Source organism: Lonchura striata, chromosome 1 (assembly GCF_050655825.1).
Source record: "Lonchura striata isolate lonStrDom1 chromosome 1, ASM5065582v1, whole genome shotgun sequence".
Classification (NCBI taxonomy): domain Eukaryota; kingdom Metazoa; phylum Chordata; class Aves; order Passeriformes; family Estrildidae; genus Lonchura; species Lonchura striata.
Window position 1 is genome coordinate 109,921,483 of NC_140703.1, and position 15,370 is coordinate 109,936,852.

The 15,370-nt window shown below is 34.7% G+C and overlaps 1 protein-coding gene across 5 annotated transcripts in view; it reads right to left on the reverse strand.

Moving 5' to 3' along the window:
- CFAP47 (cilia and flagella associated protein 47) overlaps positions 1-15,370 on the reverse strand; it is a 274,676-nt gene that overhangs the window by 184,729 nt on the left and 74,577 nt on the right. For 3 of the 5 annotated variants that reach the window (XR_014956844.1, XR_014956846.1, XM_085585614.1), the window contains exons 34-40: positions 12,897-12,994; positions 11,923-12,066; positions 8,167-8,301; positions 7,556-7,668; positions 4,635-4,782; positions 3,898-3,986; positions 2,524-2,607 (exon numbers count right to left, since the gene is read on the reverse strand). Coding sequence is in view for 3 of the 5 variants with exons in the window: in XM_085585614.1 (XP_085441740.1) it covers positions 2,524-2,607; positions 3,898-3,986; positions 4,635-4,782; positions 7,556-7,668; positions 8,167-8,301; positions 11,923-12,066; positions 12,897-12,994 (811 nt within the window). In the remaining 2 variants the exon portion in view is untranslated. The remainder of the gene's footprint in view (positions 1-2,523; positions 2,608-3,897; positions 3,987-4,634; positions 4,783-7,555; positions 7,669-8,166; positions 8,302-11,922; positions 12,067-12,896; positions 12,995-15,370) is intronic. The other 2 variants (XM_077781662.2, XM_085585616.1) reach the window with 2 other exon arrangements.

The following is a 15,370-nucleotide window of genomic DNA, read 5'->3' on the forward strand; positions in this document are numbered from 1 at the left end:
ATTACAAAGAGACACCATTTTTAGATCCTAATTTTTTCTTTATTCTTCCAGTAAGTAAATAAAGGTATTCTGCATAACATAATTCTTTCCTTGGCACATGAAACAGCTTAGAATAAAAAGTGTAAGAATGGAATGCAGAAAATTGAAATTGTTTGGAATTCCTGACGTTATCTCCAGTTTTAAAAAAAGGAGAAATTAATTTAACAGAAAGAAATTATACACAATGCAGAGCTTGATTTTAAATTCATTCATTAATTTTCCCCTTTTTGCTTTAGAATACTTTTTTTAATGTAAAAATATTTCTCAAAATTCACAATTTGTTCTGCAAATTGATGTGTGCTTTTGCACAGATCCAGATCCAGCCTTATGGACACCACTGTATACAATAATCTGCTTAGTCATGGTCTTAGATTAGGACTATTAGTGAAATCTATCTTTACCACTTTCTAGTTTTACAGTAGAAAATTTATGAAGGAAAAGTTAGCTATTAAATGTAACCTTGAACTTTTACAGTCATTTGATACTTATTTTTTCTAATGGACATAATTTAAAAATACCAACATGCTTGAAAGCTATGGGTAGTTTTCCATTACACAAAATTTCTGGGCCATGTGGTGTGCTTCTCTCCACCTGATTTTCCTTCTCCCACAGGGAGTAGACCATGCTGGCACACAGATGTAGACCAAAGACAATAATTCAAGTGTCAAGGGCTTGGAAAAGCACAGAGAAGTGGATAACTTGAAAAGTCTTGTCCCAGTATACTTAAAAGAAAACCTATGTCAAGTGGATTAAAAAAAAAATAGTGCTTCTCACTAAATACCATCCAGTTCTGCAAGAATAAAGAGGTCTTGCCTGCAACCATTGAAGGATGGGCTGCTGTGAGAGTTTTGGGCTTAGACAGTGCTGTGTCCCAGCAGGGCACAGGAGTTCCTCAGGCTCCAGCTCCAGACTGGGATTGTTCCAGCCACGCTGTGATGGACCCACATCACAATGACAGAAGGGTTGGTCTCCTCTCCAGCCTGAATGGCACCATTTGGGGTACCTGTGACACTGTCAGAGGGGAAAGCTGGGAGGTAAAAGGGTCACCTGGCAGGCAAAGCTTCCTACAGGGAGGTTTAAAGGGGCTCTGACATATCTGGAGGCACAGGATGAGGATGCAGAAGGAGCTCTGAGCCCAGCTGGTCATGTGGGGATGAAGTTGTCATGTGCATGCCTTGGTCCTGACATCAATCCCACAGACACCATCACCCACAGGGCAAGCACTGACTTCACAGCTGTTTTATGCTTACAGAGCACTTAGAGAATTGGCATTAATTTGTACATGGCTTTTTCTGGATTTACTAAAAGAATAAAAATTATTGCAGGCAAAAACATCTTACTGATCAGTCATGAAATGTACACACACTGCTTTTTTAACACAGATTGCAGAAGTTTATTCCATTCAAGAAAAAGATCTTCTGAAAGGAAGTATTTAAGGTGGCTTCAGTTGTCATAGATGACAGAAACATGTAAAAATGGAGCAAATCAATACTGGAAATTTCTAAAGACCTAAGGTGCCCTGAAATTAATTTCTGTAAGAATCAGGTCTGGATGTGTGACAAAAATTACACTATTTAGACTGATTGTCTGTGGAGAAATTAAGCTGAAATATGCAAGATGATTAAAAAATCCTTCTATATCAGCAATTATTACACACTTTTTTAATTTAGTAGAAATTGTAGTATAAATTACACTGTAGAAAACTATTTCCACTTAAAATATGTGTATATTTTTTCTTAATAATAAAATGTTCATTATTTTTCTGCTTTTAGATTTTTTTTAATTTTTTAAAAAGGAATTTGAAAAACAGTCTGTATTTCATGACAAGACTGTGGAACATCCTTATAATTCCAATTCAACCTACAGTATTGACGAGGTAGTAGTTATGATATTTCTCAATAATCCTTGAATAAGTGTTTCAGGATTTTGAATGTTTGAATGAGCTTTAAAAATTATATCTCCCAACTACAGAAAATATTTTAAATTATTAAATGAAGGATTATTGAATTACTGAAAAATATTTTTTAATCTGTTTATAAATCTTTTGCAGTAATGTCCTGGTTTCTGCTGGGTAGAAGTCATTCTTTTTTCTTAGTAGCTGGCAAAGTGCTCTGTTTTAGTATAGGATGAGAATAATGTTGATAACACTGATATTTTATTGCTGCTGAGCAGTGCTTACTCAAAGTCAAGGAATTTCCAGCTTCCCATGCTCTGCCAGGGAGCAGATCACAAGAACCTGTGAGGCAGCATGGCCAGGGTGGCTGAGCTGCAGTGGCCATAGGGACACCACAGAACATCAGGCTCAGCACGACACCCCAGAGCTGACCAGGGTGCCCCTCACTGCCCAGGGACTGGCTGAGCATCTTCTGTGTATTTCCATGTCCTAAACTGCAATTCTTTACAACAGGTAGCACACAGCATGCACAAACAGGTAGTATTAATAGAAATACGTGCCAAAGTTAGCAATTGTCATCTGGAACTTACCTAAACTTTTGTTCTTGCTTTACTTGCCTGGCTTGATACGCTTTCTCTGGGTGGAGCAAATGTGTGGATTCCAGCAAGATTACCCTGGAGTATGACAAGCACACATAATGACTGCATTTTTAACTTGCAGAATGATGAGGAAACTCAATTTATTCTACCTTTCAAATGCAGGATCAATAAAGAAGCTTATTATTTTCAATTAAAGATACTTTACTTGTGGTTTAACCCAAATTTTTCTGTAAAAGATCTTCTCCCTTGGTATCAAACTAGCATTTCCTAGTGTTACTTGCAAGTAAACAATATACCCCCTGATGAAACACTAGATTGTTCAAAACACTGGAAGCTTAATACAAAGAATTTCAACTTTAGATTACTGTCAATGCCAAAATTGATAATGACTTAATGTAATTGTCAAGTAGCTTTTGAATTATATAAAACTAAATTACATAAAACTAAATTACTTCATCACTTCATTGATAATTTCCAAGGGAGTTATCCAAATCATAAGACTAATGCAGCCTCACTGACCACCTCAAGAACTTCAAAATAAAAGACAGAATCTAATTAAAGCCATATGATTCCTAGACACAAGGCTTGGAGCAGTGGAAATAATCCTGTTACAGGATTGTTATTGTTGCTGTTATTATTACTATTTGTATACATCAATCCTATTCTGTGGGGGAAAGAGAAACTTAGTTTGCAGCTTCTGCAACATGTATATTTATGTTGCATAAAAAAACAAGTTTAAAATGCTGTGAAAGATGGTTCTTCCAAATAAATTAATGAGATGAACCAATGCTTAGTTCTACAGACTAAAGACAAAATATGGAGTCTGATCACATAAACAGATTTTAAAGTGGTACAATAATCTATTTCCTTTGTATTAAAGAAAGCAACATTATTAACTCTGTAGTTGTTACAGCTATGATGAATACAAATTAAAAATTAGACTAACTGATAATGATGAAAGCCCCAAGGCAAAAACATTTTTTTTTCCTTTTGCATGCTTAATAATTTAAACAGCAGAATAAAGCAGACTGGGGGAAAATAACCAACTATTAATTAACATGGCTTGTTTCTCTTTGTAATTCTGCTGGACCTCAGCCAAACACAAAAATATAAGCAAGGTTTATCAACTCTGATTAAAGCTCCAGCGTTACTGATTACACTGAGATGGATTTAAATTACGGCTTATTTATCTTCTTTATTCATTATGATAGCTTCCACTTCATAATGCTTGTAACAATTTTGGGAATGTAAATCCCTATCATTTAACCTCCAGGTTTTACATTTTTAAGAAGAAGAAGAAAATTATGGAAAAGAGTGGATAAAACAGCATGATCATTAAAGAATTGTCTTTATATCACTGTCTACCTGAATATGCCATCAGTTTTGAAGGGATTGGTAACATTCAGGTTAAATTTCTTCAGCTCATAACATGGGGATCTGCACTTTATCATACCCTAAAATAGAACAAAAACCACAAGGTCAAGAATCAAGTTATCATTGTTTTTTCCCTTGTCCCAACCTTCTCTTGCCCTAACACAGTCAGGGCAGCTAAAAAATGAGAGGATCACATAAGCACCATCTAAGTTCAGAAGTCTATCCAGATGTGCTCAGTGATTGTGGATTACAAAAACATGACTACCTGCCCTGACTGGGATATACCTGACAACAACAGAGTCTTTGGTTAAAAAGCAGAAACAAATGCAGAAGCATCTACATGCTTCTGCATTTGTGGTCCCTCTACATGTGACATCAGAAATCACTAGACTGAAGCACATGAACACCCCCAAAACAGAATTTCCAATAACATTCATATGCTGAAAGGGCTCCAGATTTATTTTCAGAGCAATCAGTGCAAATTGTTACAATTTATTCAGAATTCAAATGTGATTTATGTCCTTAGGAATCTTACATATTCCTCTAGGGTTTTTGCTGCATGTACATAGTCTAATATTGGAAATCTGAAAATTCATAGGTCAAAGGGGAATGCTGATGGTAACTCCCATTTTCATTTGTATCTCAATCCCCTTTTGTTTGACATAATGTACAGAATTGTTATTGTTATATTTTTTGTGACAATATTAATCATACACACATAAACTTACAAGAGGATCAATATTCTTAACTTCAGATTTCAGAGAGAATGTCAGTGTGGCACCATGTACTCCAACTTTATCTGAGATCAGTAGCAATACTGCTTCAGCAGGGTGCAGGAAACGAATTGTGAATTCCACATTTACAAAGCCTTGTCTCCTAGGGAAAAAAAAAGCACAAAACCAGGGCTCAGAAATTACTCAGAAATGTAATTTCAGGAGCACATTTCAGAGTCTTTGTAAGGGAAGAGTTCTAGAAAAGGAAGCAATTTGTTTCCTCTGAAATATTTTGTTGTAGTATAATCTTCAGCCTAAGAGTATTTTCAAACTTTCTAGTAAAAGAACTATCTAGAAAAAGAACAATACTAAATCCTTATTGCTTTTTACATCAGCATATAGCTTAATTTTTCTTCACACACACTAGCACAGGAAGTTCTCTTTCATTAGAGTATCACCCTAAGTTAACAACTGATCCAATTTATGCTCCTCTATCTGAACAGGTTTTTCTGAGTTAAACAGTCAGACAGTCTGTTATGAACTTTGTGGGACAGATCTAGGTAGTCTTAATAAAGAGTGAGAAAGAAATTAGTTTAAAAAACATTCAAAATAATTAGGAAAGCTGAGTAATTAAGATGGAGAAAAAACAAAGTTCTCTTGTACAAGCAACAGCTTCTCTCTAATGGGAAAACTGGAGAAGACCATACAGAATGAGAGTTTAGACTAGGTACACATTTAGAGTTCATCTGCATCAGCCCTTCAATGAAGCAAGAATAAGAAAACTTCAGTGCCTGAAGCTCTCACTTTGAAGCTTTCCAAATGTCTCTCTGATTTTGAGATTAGTCTTAAGAAGGCAGTAAGTCTTAAATTGTCAATTCTGAATAATGATGATGAAATCCTGGAAATTCTGTAAATCTGGCTCTTAACAGTTTTTAAGTTCCTACTGCAGAGCCTCCATACAATTCCATTTATGCCACTGAAGAGCGGCCAAGTCCCCCAGAGACTGAGGCTGCTAGGTCACCACACCATTCAAAATGTTCTGAAAAAACATGCTGTGATGCAGGCACCCAGAGGAATAAATTGCCTGAGATGTACACTCCCAAAGCCACTTTAAGGATCAAGTTTTAAGTCTGCTCTGCTCACAAATAAGGACAGGCAACAGCAGTGTACAGCACTTTCTTCCTGATCTTTGCCCTCTGACTCATGCAGTAGCTGAGAATTTGGATTTGAATTTTTTCCTTCTGTGGCAAAACCACAAAGTTGCTTAGTTTTTATCTCTATTAATCCATGTTGTGTCAATGTAAAGTGAGGGCAAATTCATCTCATGGAATTATTCTATAACCTTGGGGGTTTATGCTATTCCTGTAGTGAACTGCAAGTCTGCAAGGCACAGTGCAGTGCCCTGGAGAGTGGGAATGTCAGATGGAGAATTGATGATGCCATAAGCAACATAAGACACTCAGCTATACTGAGAATGTTATTCACATTACTATAATTTCCAAACCCACCTACAACATCATGATCTAACATGAAAAACCTGCAAAACTCTCATATGTCTCATCAATTCTAGGAGTTTTTTAAACACTTGCACCAGAATATTAAGAAAGTTATTAATTTCAAAGAACCTATTTTTAATTTAATGATCATGACATTATGATAAACTCTGCAGAGGTTACTGTGCATGACTGGCATTTCCACAGGTGTTTATTTCCATGCAATTTTTCATATATTTGTTTGTGTATATAATGCCAAGCAGCTCAACAACAAGGTTTTGCACATTTTCTTCTGTATTGATTTTGCTTTGTAGTTTGTTCTGAGTGTTTCATTTTAAAGGTGAAGTGAAAAACAGCCATGGTATTGACCTTTCATAGAAACACATGGTATTTTCAAGGATTACATTTATATGATAACTCATATTTGAAGTAATTGCAAAGAAAATGGAATCAAATCAGCCTCACAGCTTGCTGAAAACATAGCATTATTTGTGGTTCCCTTTGCATATATTTATAATAGGCATGTAATTTAATACTGACCTATTGATGGTCCTCAAAGAGCACTTTAATTATGTTATCTTCTTGAATTTGACCATTTATATTTGAATTTTTTTCTCCTTCACAGTTTATTTTCATACAAGTGTTGACCTTTTTTTTCTTTTTACAATCTCTAATCCATTTTATCTGTAAATTGATATCTTGCAGATAAACTTCAAAACTGCTGACAACCAGAGTTACCACTACATCCCTTTGTCCTCACTAGTTAAACAGGGATTAATGAAATTCCTGTATTTATTCAAAAAGCTGCATAGCACAGAAAGACCAAAATGTACTTAGTGAACAAAAACAATGAAATGGTGATATACCATGAGTATTTCTGCTACCAGAAATTATAACTAATGCTTTCCCAAAATTAAATCTCAAATCCCTAGATGTCTCTCAGACATGTAAAATGAACAAGTAACTACATCACATCCATCTTGGTGGGGAGGAAAGATGGGACAAAAAGATGCAGTGTAATACTACTCAAACCTATGTCATGGTCTCTTTATTTCCCAGTCATGCTTAAATTAAGAGCCAAAATCTGAGACTTCAAAAGAAAAGAAATCTACCTGCTTATGCTTCTACAATGCATTGATGTATAAAATGTGAATCAAGTTTTGATACATAGGAGAAAAATATATACATTGGAGACAGATGACTCCTGTAATGATATGAAGGTTTATATATTGCCCTTAAAGCTCTATTGAGCTCAACTGCAAGAGTCTCACTGAAATATTAGTCTAGATTTGTTCCAGGTTAAGGAGACAAACCTGACCCTTATACCAACTAATTTTGCCCTGCTTGTAGTTGAACACATTTCTAGTGTTCCACCACTCTTAAATTAGTAAGTTTCTATTTCTGTAATGCTACAAATAATAACACAAACATTCAATTACTTACATAGGAGGAAGGGTAACAGTGTTTCCTTTAGGTAAAGAGAACTCCTCAGCATCTCTTCCCACAAGAATAGCGTTGTAGGCCAAATTGCAATTGCTCGGGTTCTTCAGGCACAGCTACCACAACAAAAACCAACAAGATCAGCCTTTTTTTACTCATTTTTTATACTATATAAGGTGTGTTCTGTGGGTAAGTTCCAAAATACAAACTGAGGAGATCACAAAATAAGTAAGTACTTCAAATAACTGGGTAGATAATTTTCCTTCCAAAGGGGTGCAGATTTCCCATGGACTATCCAAACTTTATTTTTGAGAGTATAGTGTACACTGCATTCCTATGCCTGTGAATGTCTCAATCCTCTCTTTCATCTCAGATTTGTCAAATTTGTAGATTTTTTCATGTGCTTTCAAGCATAGAGGAAAAACAGAAGTGAAATCCCAATACTGAAGAGAATAAAAAACAGAAAATGCACACTTTCGTCTCGTATATTTACTAGCCAAATGACAAGAAACCTATTAATTCTTTGTTGTAGCTTATATATAATACAAACACATATATACAAACAGTGCTCTAACCTTGCATTACTATGAATCTCAATTCAATGGTATCAATACCTGCTTCACAATAGTTGCATGGAGAGCACCTGCAAATTCTATTGTGTTCTTGGGTAAGTAGTGAGGGAGAGTGTCATACAGGTGGACACACAAAATAAGCATCATGACAGGATTTGGGTCACAGATATCAGTGGCCTAACATTGAAAACAAAAAAAAAATGACATTCAGTTAAAATTTTGCCTGTATAGTATAAAAATAAGAAGAAGGAAAAAAAATCTTATTACACAGATATTTTATTCTAACCTGGAATAGCTGCATTATTCTCATAGCTAATATGAATATGAATCTTGTGACTGCATGAAGGAAAACCCTAACTAATGAAAACCACTGACATGCTCTGGTGATAAACCCAGGGTAAAAATTAAGCTCAACATTTTTCCCCAAAGGTTCAACAGAAACAAATGCTAATGTTATTAAATGCAGCATAACAGAATAAGCATGGAAAACTCACTGTCTGCAAAAACATACATCTTTACTACCTTAAAAAAAATTAAAATCTTTTAGTTTATGTAAAATACCATCCCAAATACTCCTACGTACACTAGGAGTTTACGATAATTTCACCTCCCAAATAACAACGATACAGTTGTTTCTATTGCAGATACTTTTATACTTCTGTAAATTGATTTATAAAAGGTAGAAATTATTCCTACAGGTTAAATATTTGATTTACAGAAATGAGTTTTAGTAGCATCTGTAAAACAAGTCAAACTTTAGTCCTCAGCAATTCGGGTAAGTCACTGAGGAGAGTGGTAAAATGATTTGCCACAGAGTATGAAAAAGGGAGCAAAAAAAGCATTTACCCTTCTGGACTGTCTTTAGTGTTGTAAGAGAGATTTATAGATATATTTATCACCTTAACCATCTGAGTTAATTTTTATTTTCAAGTTAAAGTTTAACGTTTTTAAGGTAAGTTTTCTCTTGCCCTGTGCCCAGCCAAGCAGCTCATCCTACGCCCAGCAGTTCTCACAAAGCTCCTCCTCTAACCTTCCAAGAGAGTGAGTACATAACTGGGCACTGATCTGAAGTTCCCCTGCAACTCTCCATGGCTTCCTAGATAACGTTTTTCCTTGTAATTCTTAAGATTAATTTCATAGACTCTTCATGCAATGATGTAATCATACACATCTCATCTCATATTTCTATTTAATTCCATCACCACTGGTTGAAAATTCGAACTTTAGGATGCATTAACTATGCAAAGTAAGAAAGCTTCTTCTGTGCCAAAAGCTTTAAACCTGAAGTCTGAAAAGTATTTTGGTTTTTCCATTTATTTATCTCAGCAATGGCTATTGAATGTTAACCATTATTCCAATACAGTTGTGGTTTTACACCCCTACTTTTCACTTTTCCTGTATTTTCATTTAAGATAGAAGATTACCTGTTGAAGACTTTCTTCTGCCACTTACTTCTTTCTACCCATTTCCACTTAAATCAGAATTTATTCCCTGAGAAATTACAACTCTATCCTGTGATTACCTCATAAAACTCCATTTGTGCCATTTATCTACTACTCTAAGAACTAAATTTAAAAAAATCACATTTCTTAACAAGATTCATCAGAAAAAAATCACAGTAAACATTATTTGCTTTTAAAAATATGTATTGGCAAACAATAGCAATAATTATAAATTAATAATAATAAATAATGAAGTCTGAAAAAAAAATCTTTTACTGGCTATTCCCAATCTCTGCACCTTCCATCCTAATCTCTTTGTCACATACATTTCCTGCATGTTGCTGCTATCTACCATTCTATCTTGTAATTTTTTATTTTAGACTTTCAGCTGAATCTTCTTCAAATCAAAGCATTTTAAAACTTAAAAATATCAAACACAAATTAAAAACACATAGACAGCCACCACTAATTCTAGGGTTGAATTTTAAGTCATGATCAGAAAGTGGAAACCATTTTCTGCCTGAAGTACTCCATCTTAAATCTACACCTTAATCCCTAAAAGGATTTCAAAGCCTTGAACTCCATTAAAAGTGTCATTTAAACCTGAAGCTGAAGATTAGCTGACAGTTGAACTTCTTTATCATTACAGATTCTTAGATTTTTAGATTGAATATGCCAGCTTTAAGACTTAACACATCTCATCTTGTGCTGTTAATTAATGCAAATGTCCTGAGAGTTCAAAAGCAGTGACTGCCTGAGTCAAGAATTTTGCTAATACTATTGGAACATTTTAGCCTGCTAAATTTCAGACAAGATTATCAGAAAATTCCCAAATTAAGAGATTTCAGCAAAAGGATTCATGTATTTTGCCATTTTTATCACCGCAGAACAAGATAGTTCAGATGTTTCTACAACAGCCTTAGAAAAATATATATGAATTTCAATGAATCTATGTAAATTTGAACTAAAATACAGACCTCGAAGATCCAAAATCGGTTCCTTTTCATGGTACTGTGTACCTTTGTTTGAATTGTTACAATTCTGTACAGAAGTGGATTATCCCATTTACTGTTGACAATTTAGTCTTAAAACAGGTACATTAGTGAGAACATCCTAGAATTTTGCTTCCACATCTAAAGTGCTCAACACCCTTTCATACTGGCATCAAGCCTCTGCCTTTATGTGCTGAACTACCTGTTTTTCTTAATAAAAGCTGAGGCAGAAATACCTTTGTTTTGAGGGTTATACCCAGATTACTTTTTTGCTTCCTGTCAGTAACAAGTATGGAAAGCAGTAGATTTTCTTTGTCATAACAAAGTCATTTCTAACAGAGTGATCTGCATCAGGAAACAACAGCAAGACAACAGCTGATACAAATGGAAATAGCAGGGTTAATTTTTCCTTGTAATCATAACTCAACCAAATGGAAAGGGGAAAAAATTGTAATTGAATATCTTTTTATACTACTTTGTTCACACAAATAAGCTCTACCTCTGATTCCTAATGCCATTAATTCCTTTGGAAAGTTTCCTCCTACACTTTCAAATACCATGTCTATGCTACTGTATCTTTTGCTCTTCCAGCCAGCCCAATATGCTCTCAGAGATATAAATAACTCACAAACAGTGAAGGAAATGTAGACTAGTAGCAGAAAAAAAATGGGTTTGAGAACAACAAAAAGAACAAAAGAACAATATCTAACCTATGTAAGATCACCATATATATAAAATTTGGAGCCATAGGTCAATAAAACCATGGAGATGTAAAGCACATTTACTAAACATATAAAAGAGATCCCAAGCAGATCCTTGATGGAAGAAATTATCAACAATTATCAACATTGCATTCCTCCCCAAAAAAAAACATCAGAAGCTGATGGTTTTGAGTGAGTGCTATTTTCACCAGCATCCAAAGCTGCTGATTTCTTCAGGCACCAAACCTAGGAAAAAATTCTCAAGGGCCTTCATGTTTAAATGCATCTAACTGTCACTAGACATTTGTATAATTTTTTTCACCATTTATTTTTATGATTAAGTGCATGATGTTTGTTCTTAAACATATTTTTTCTAAATTGCCTTCCAATAGTAATAATTAATTCCATTTGAGTTTTCACTGTGTGATTTAGGATGCAAAAATTTGAACTGAATTAATTTATGTTCAGCTAGTCATGCATGGGCGATTCTACAAAAGTAAATATGGAAATTACTTTTAATTAAGTCTATTAATATGAAGCAGTGTTTTGGTTTCCATCGTATAGTAACATATTCTAAAACAAAACTGTTTCACTACAATCTCACCTTAATTGGATGTCCAACACTACTATACAAAAAATCAAAATAAAAATATGAATACATACAAGAGCTGCTAGTATAAAATCACGTACGTTTACGCCCATATCCAGATTGATAGCATGCAGAGCCTTCACAAGTACCAAGGAGTTGTGAAAAAACTGTTCCTGAGTTCTTGGATTAGTATACATCTTTATGAAGTGAGTGGGAATCTAAACAAGACAGAGAAATCAAACTCAACCTTCCACTAGGCAAAATTACTGGTTTTGTATTTTTGCTAATTCAGCAATCAATAAGATCTAAATTTTGAATTGAAATTCCCTGTTAAGAATAAACCCAGTAAAAAAAAAAAAACCAAAAAACTAATACTGAAATAATCCCTAACAATTTGGTAAATATTGGGTTTGGTTATTTTTTTCCTTTTTAAAGATCCCATAGGCCAAGAGTTGCTGTAGGGGAAACTTCCCTGTCCAAGCACCCAGGAGCCACTGGCAGTGACCTGAGCTGGGACTGAAGGGCCCCTGCAGTGTGAGGCTGGAGCGAGTGATGGGAGCCCTGCTTGACTCCCCACACACCCCACTCTGACACCCTCAGACAGGCTTTCCTCACTGTCTCGACCCCAGGTTTCCCTCAGCACCATCTGGATCCTTAAAATAATTTAATCTGAGTGCAAAAACAGAAGAACACCTCGAGCTGGTCCTCTGAGGAGGGACCGCGTGCCAAGGAAACCCTGGGCTTTTCCACCCCTCAGCCTGGCTGTGTCCAAGTCTGGGGTGTTCCTGCTGGATCCTCGCTCCTGCTGTGTCCCTCTGGCCACCTGGCTGTGCCCCAGGTCCCCAGATCTTCCTTAGGCAAAGAAAGGCAAAGTGCCAGGTCTCTCTCCTCGGGCTCCCAGCAGCCAGAGCTCCTCCAGCTGCAGCCCCCACCACAGCCACACCCCAGGGCCTGCCCGCACTGCCCTCCTCAGCATTGCAAAACAAAACAAGGCACTGACATTAATAACTGCACATAAAACTTGCACCATATTAAAAAACATTCTTACCAAATATGGACAATAAGCTGCCACCAGTGCTGCCAACACCAGACCATCCAGAAGGTCGTGGTCAAAATTCACTATCCATCTCATGGGTGGTATTCCACCTGATTAAAAGACAAAGCAAGATTCATGAGCCTTTCTTCTCCCCAGGATGCCTATTTTGTTCTGAATAGATATGGTAACTATTTGAAATCACTGATTAGAAGAAATAAAATAAGGAAGCATCCATTCACATGCAGAATTTCTCTGTCCTGTTGCTGAAAACTTGAAAAATCTCACCTAGAATATTGTAGCCATTGTTCACTCTGCTGCACCATGTAAGAGTATTCATCACAGCAGAATGGAAAACAAATAATCTAAACTTAACCTCACAGATTAGGAGCCTAAATATTTAAACTTTTTATTACTGTAGGCCTAACATTAATAGAGCTACTGAAACTCATGAAAATATGGAGAAATCCTTTAAAGTTGAAATGCTTAGGACACAAAAAGGAAAGGTTACTGATTTTCTTTAAGGTCATATTGAATTATTTGGCATATATGCAATATAAATGAGAGCTAGCAGCTCAATTGTTACAACAGAAATCACCAGTTCTACAACTGTTGTAAACCCCAATGCCTAAGAAGGTTAGATAATTTTTATATATTTATTATGTTTTTATTAAAATAGATTATTAAGACATTAAATGTAGTTTATTTATAATTTCATATTTGAAGTATCCATATCTTGAAATATTTAACATAGCACTTACACAACTTTACTATCTCAGGTCCAAGCTTCCAAATTTAGGAAACATTTTGGATTTCAGCCAATGGCAAGGTTTCAGATGAACTGGGATCAAGCTTTCTCACATGGGACAAATTATATAGGTTTCATTTCACTATTACACTTAAATTAGTTCAACCCAAAGTAAACTCCTGTAGCAGATCCTCAGCAAAATCTATCATTATGCAGAAAAAGAGTAGACATTTATAGGCTACAGTTGAGGTATCATCAAAAAATTTAAAATGTCTCTCACTTCACATCAACTTTCACATGCTTCAGCATACTCGTAGAGGTTTAGTAAGAAAAAAACAGGAGCAGATGCTGCATACATTTAAAAACAAAGGCCTGTAAACCCATCTGAGCTTAACTCTGTGACATCAGTAATGATTTTAGCTTGTCACTGCTTCCGTGTGGTTGGCCCAAAATCCCTTACTTTTTCCTATTCATGCTGTGAATCAATTTTGGTAACACTATTCTAAATAGTCATTAAATATATATTCATTAAATATATTTTTAAAAACAACAAACACTGTTTAAAAGAATATTTGCATGAATATTTCATTAAGTTTTGAAAACAAAATTAAAACTTGCATTAATTTCACTCTGTCAAAACTACTTTTTCCTTACTGTTTATCTGAAAGAACTTTTTGAAGCAGAAAATTCAACTTTCAACTCTTGAAAACTCCATATTGGAAGGTACCAACGATGGAGGATATATAACTGACTGGATATACAACATCTTCCTGTTACTTACAACAGAAAGAGATTAGAGTAATATAGACCTCAATATCTAAATTGTAACAGTATTAATTTTAACTCAATTCAGACATCAATTTTACAAATATTTGCAGTAAGAGACATTTGTTTCATCCCATCTTCTTGGCAAGCTGCTCACAGTTATTTAAAAAATACTTTATGTAGTTGCTGCAAAAAACAAATACCTTAAAAATAGCAAGATACATTTTTGAAAGTATACTTTCTTCTTAAAAAGTCAGTCTTTCTAACATTCATCATTTTATTGATCACAGTTGGGACTTATAAAAATCAATAAACTGTCTTCTTTTTTTTATTAACAGAGTTCAGACTCACTCTCAACACCTTATATCAGCATTTTTAATAAATCACCATTTTCAAATTTTTATTTTTAACCTTTTAAGATTAACTATTTCTGCTTGAGTAAATCCAATATTCAATTATTCTTCTGGATAGTAATCTAGATTGATTTGCTGAGCAATGGTTACAGAAACTCATTAAACCATATTCTTTGATGAAAAAAATGGGTGCATAAAGGAAAAAAAACATTACGTAGAATATTTTCACAACTTAGCTAATTAAATACTTCATAAGCATTTTTGTTTTTCAGTTAATCCTTCTGCTATCAATCAACCTACTTAACTCAAAGGCTTGTGAATAAATTAGTCAGAAAACAAAATATATTTTTCCTAATTACATCAAATCTAGCAGAACATCTGCCAGCTAACCACTCTACAGTAATTAAGTTTTTAAATAGAATTAGTTAATTTTCATAAAAAAAAAACAATAGAAATCAGAATTATTACTCAGGATACCTCTAAGCTTGTAAATATATTGAATTTCATTTGTACTGGCATTTCTTGAAAAAAAAAAAAAAATCAAGTGGAGCTCTAAGACAAAGATTTACATCCAATGTAATGATAAAAACCTGGCCAAAAAATAGTTTCAAAGATAAATGGCA